This window comes from Anneissia japonica, unplaced genomic scaffold (assembly GCF_011630105.1).
Source record: "Anneissia japonica isolate Jap-2015-1 unplaced genomic scaffold, ASM1163010v1 scaffold288284_len1145801_cov181, whole genome shotgun sequence".
Classification (NCBI taxonomy): Eukaryota; Metazoa; Echinodermata; class Crinoidea; order Comatulida; family Comatulidae; genus Anneissia; species Anneissia japonica.
The window spans coordinates 204,446-206,430 of NW_022712730.1; the positions used below are offsets into that span (position 1 = coordinate 204,446).

The 1,985-nt window shown below is 31.7% G+C and overlaps 1 protein-coding gene across 1 annotated transcript in view; it reads left to right on the plus strand.

Moving 5' to 3' along the window:
• The first annotated feature begins 818 nt into the window (after positions 1-818).
• Positions 819-1,985, plus strand: part of LOC117108138 — a 9,861-nt gene continuing 8,694 nt past the window's right edge. The window contains exon 1 of the mRNA XM_033250091.1: positions 819-1,095. Coding sequence (XP_033105982.1) covers positions 819-1,095 — 277 coding nt within the window. The remainder of the gene's footprint in view (positions 1,096-1,985) is intronic.

Consider the following 1,985-nt stretch of genomic DNA (forward strand, 5'->3'; position numbering starts at 1 on the left):
TTCTTCATGGCTAATAATTAAAATTCAGAATACGTTTCATTTGACAGTGCCATCAGTACCTGTTTCTACTGATGTCAAAGAACCGTTTTTGGTTAATAGTTTTAGTGGCAGTAGAAGAAAGATCCATTCCAAACCAATCTATATATTTTTTTTCTGTGCTATGTTTCATTTTATTTCATACATTTCATTGGGGTCTTGATAGGGTAATGCAAATTTTATTATCCATTTTATCTTTCATGTAAAGATATTGATGTAAGAAATATTCGCAAGCCCAAAAGACCTTCTCAAAAAGGTAGGTAAAAAACCAATCTGATCTATGATTTTTTTTCTCTGTTATGTTTTATTTGCATTCATAAATGATAGTAATTGACTTATTTGGTTATCTGATTAACAATTCCATAAATTATGATTAACAATTTATACTTAGGCCTAAAGTACTATAGGTGTATTTTGAAAAAATTGAAAACTATACTGTAATATTCATGTTTTAATAGTAAATCGAAACATGAAAATCAAGAGTATTAGCATAAATAATTCTCAGAATCACTAATAGTCATTGAAATGGCTCTCTGGAACTTAGGAACTTGACGCATCTTAGTGGATGGATTACATCAATATGATTATTGCAGAATTATTTATTGGTTTATATTCTCTTTACAGACAAAATAAAATTAATTGCCAAGCGCCAAAGAACAAACAAACTAAAATTAACTCGCAAGCGCCAAAGAAAAGAAAGCGGCCATTCATGTGGAAAATATCCTGATTGTTTGTTAAAGGATATAATTGCTAAAACTAGAGGCAAGTTGAAATTGCATTCTATGCAAGACAATTGTGAAAAATATGGAAGCCTTATCTTATACTTCAATGGTATTGGTTATAAACTGACTGAACTGGAAAATGCATGTATAATATTTCATTTATCTCAAAGTGATCCTAATGCTTTTGAGAATCTATGGAAAAGACAGGAAAGCAATGTGCTCATCAAAGATCTAGCAAAAATTTTAGTACCAGAAGAATATCAGCAGGTGTTTTTAGATGAATGGATGACATGCATTGATCCAGATGAACCTGCTACCAGTGAATTGAATGAAGAAGGTGAGAAAATAAAATACATTTTATGCCATTTGATTTAAATATTCATAAAAATAAACAAGTAAATAGCAAAGCATTGACAGACAGACCCATAACCAGGATTTCTTGAGGGAGATTTCTTTATGAGAACCATGAATACAATAGGTGCCTAGCCTTCTGGTGTGGTCATGGAGAAAAGCTTTTTTGGAGGTCAGGGGGAGAAGCCCCTATCTGTAGCTTTCTAGCATTTAAATGTTGAATTTATCGTTTCAGTGCAAAGGAAGTATATGGCTTTTATATCTAAGTGTATGGAGATGGTTGCTCAAATAGTGGGTTCATGCAGCTAAACTATAAAATCCTACTAGTTAACCCTCTGGATACCGTATTCTTTTGTAGTGCAAACCCTTGAATACCGGATTCTTTTGCAGTGTAACAAGGTTTTTTGCTTTTTTTGAGTATACGTCGTTCTGGTGGATTTTTGGGAACTTTCTGTAAATTATACAGAAAAATGTTTCTAAAAACAAAGAAAGCTTATAGAATAAGCTTTCATTTGATGTATAATTTATATTTTTGGGAATTTTTTTTCATAATATAATATAATATAATTTATATATCATATATTATAGAAATTACAGAAAAATGCTACATATAAATCGTCAGCAAAAACCGAAAAAAAATAAATTATAGCCAAAAAAAATAAAAACAAATATAAAACATTTCTATTCCACACAGTTATATAATGTATTTACCCAACCATCCATAACTATAAGCGCGATCTTTCCATTCAAAGGCGTCGACTACCCTCACATTTCTAGGCCTAGGCTCATCTTCATCAAGAATATCTCCGCCGTCAGAATTGCTTGAAGCCCCATCATCGCTTGAAGTCATCATCGCTAACAGGCACGTCTAAGCCT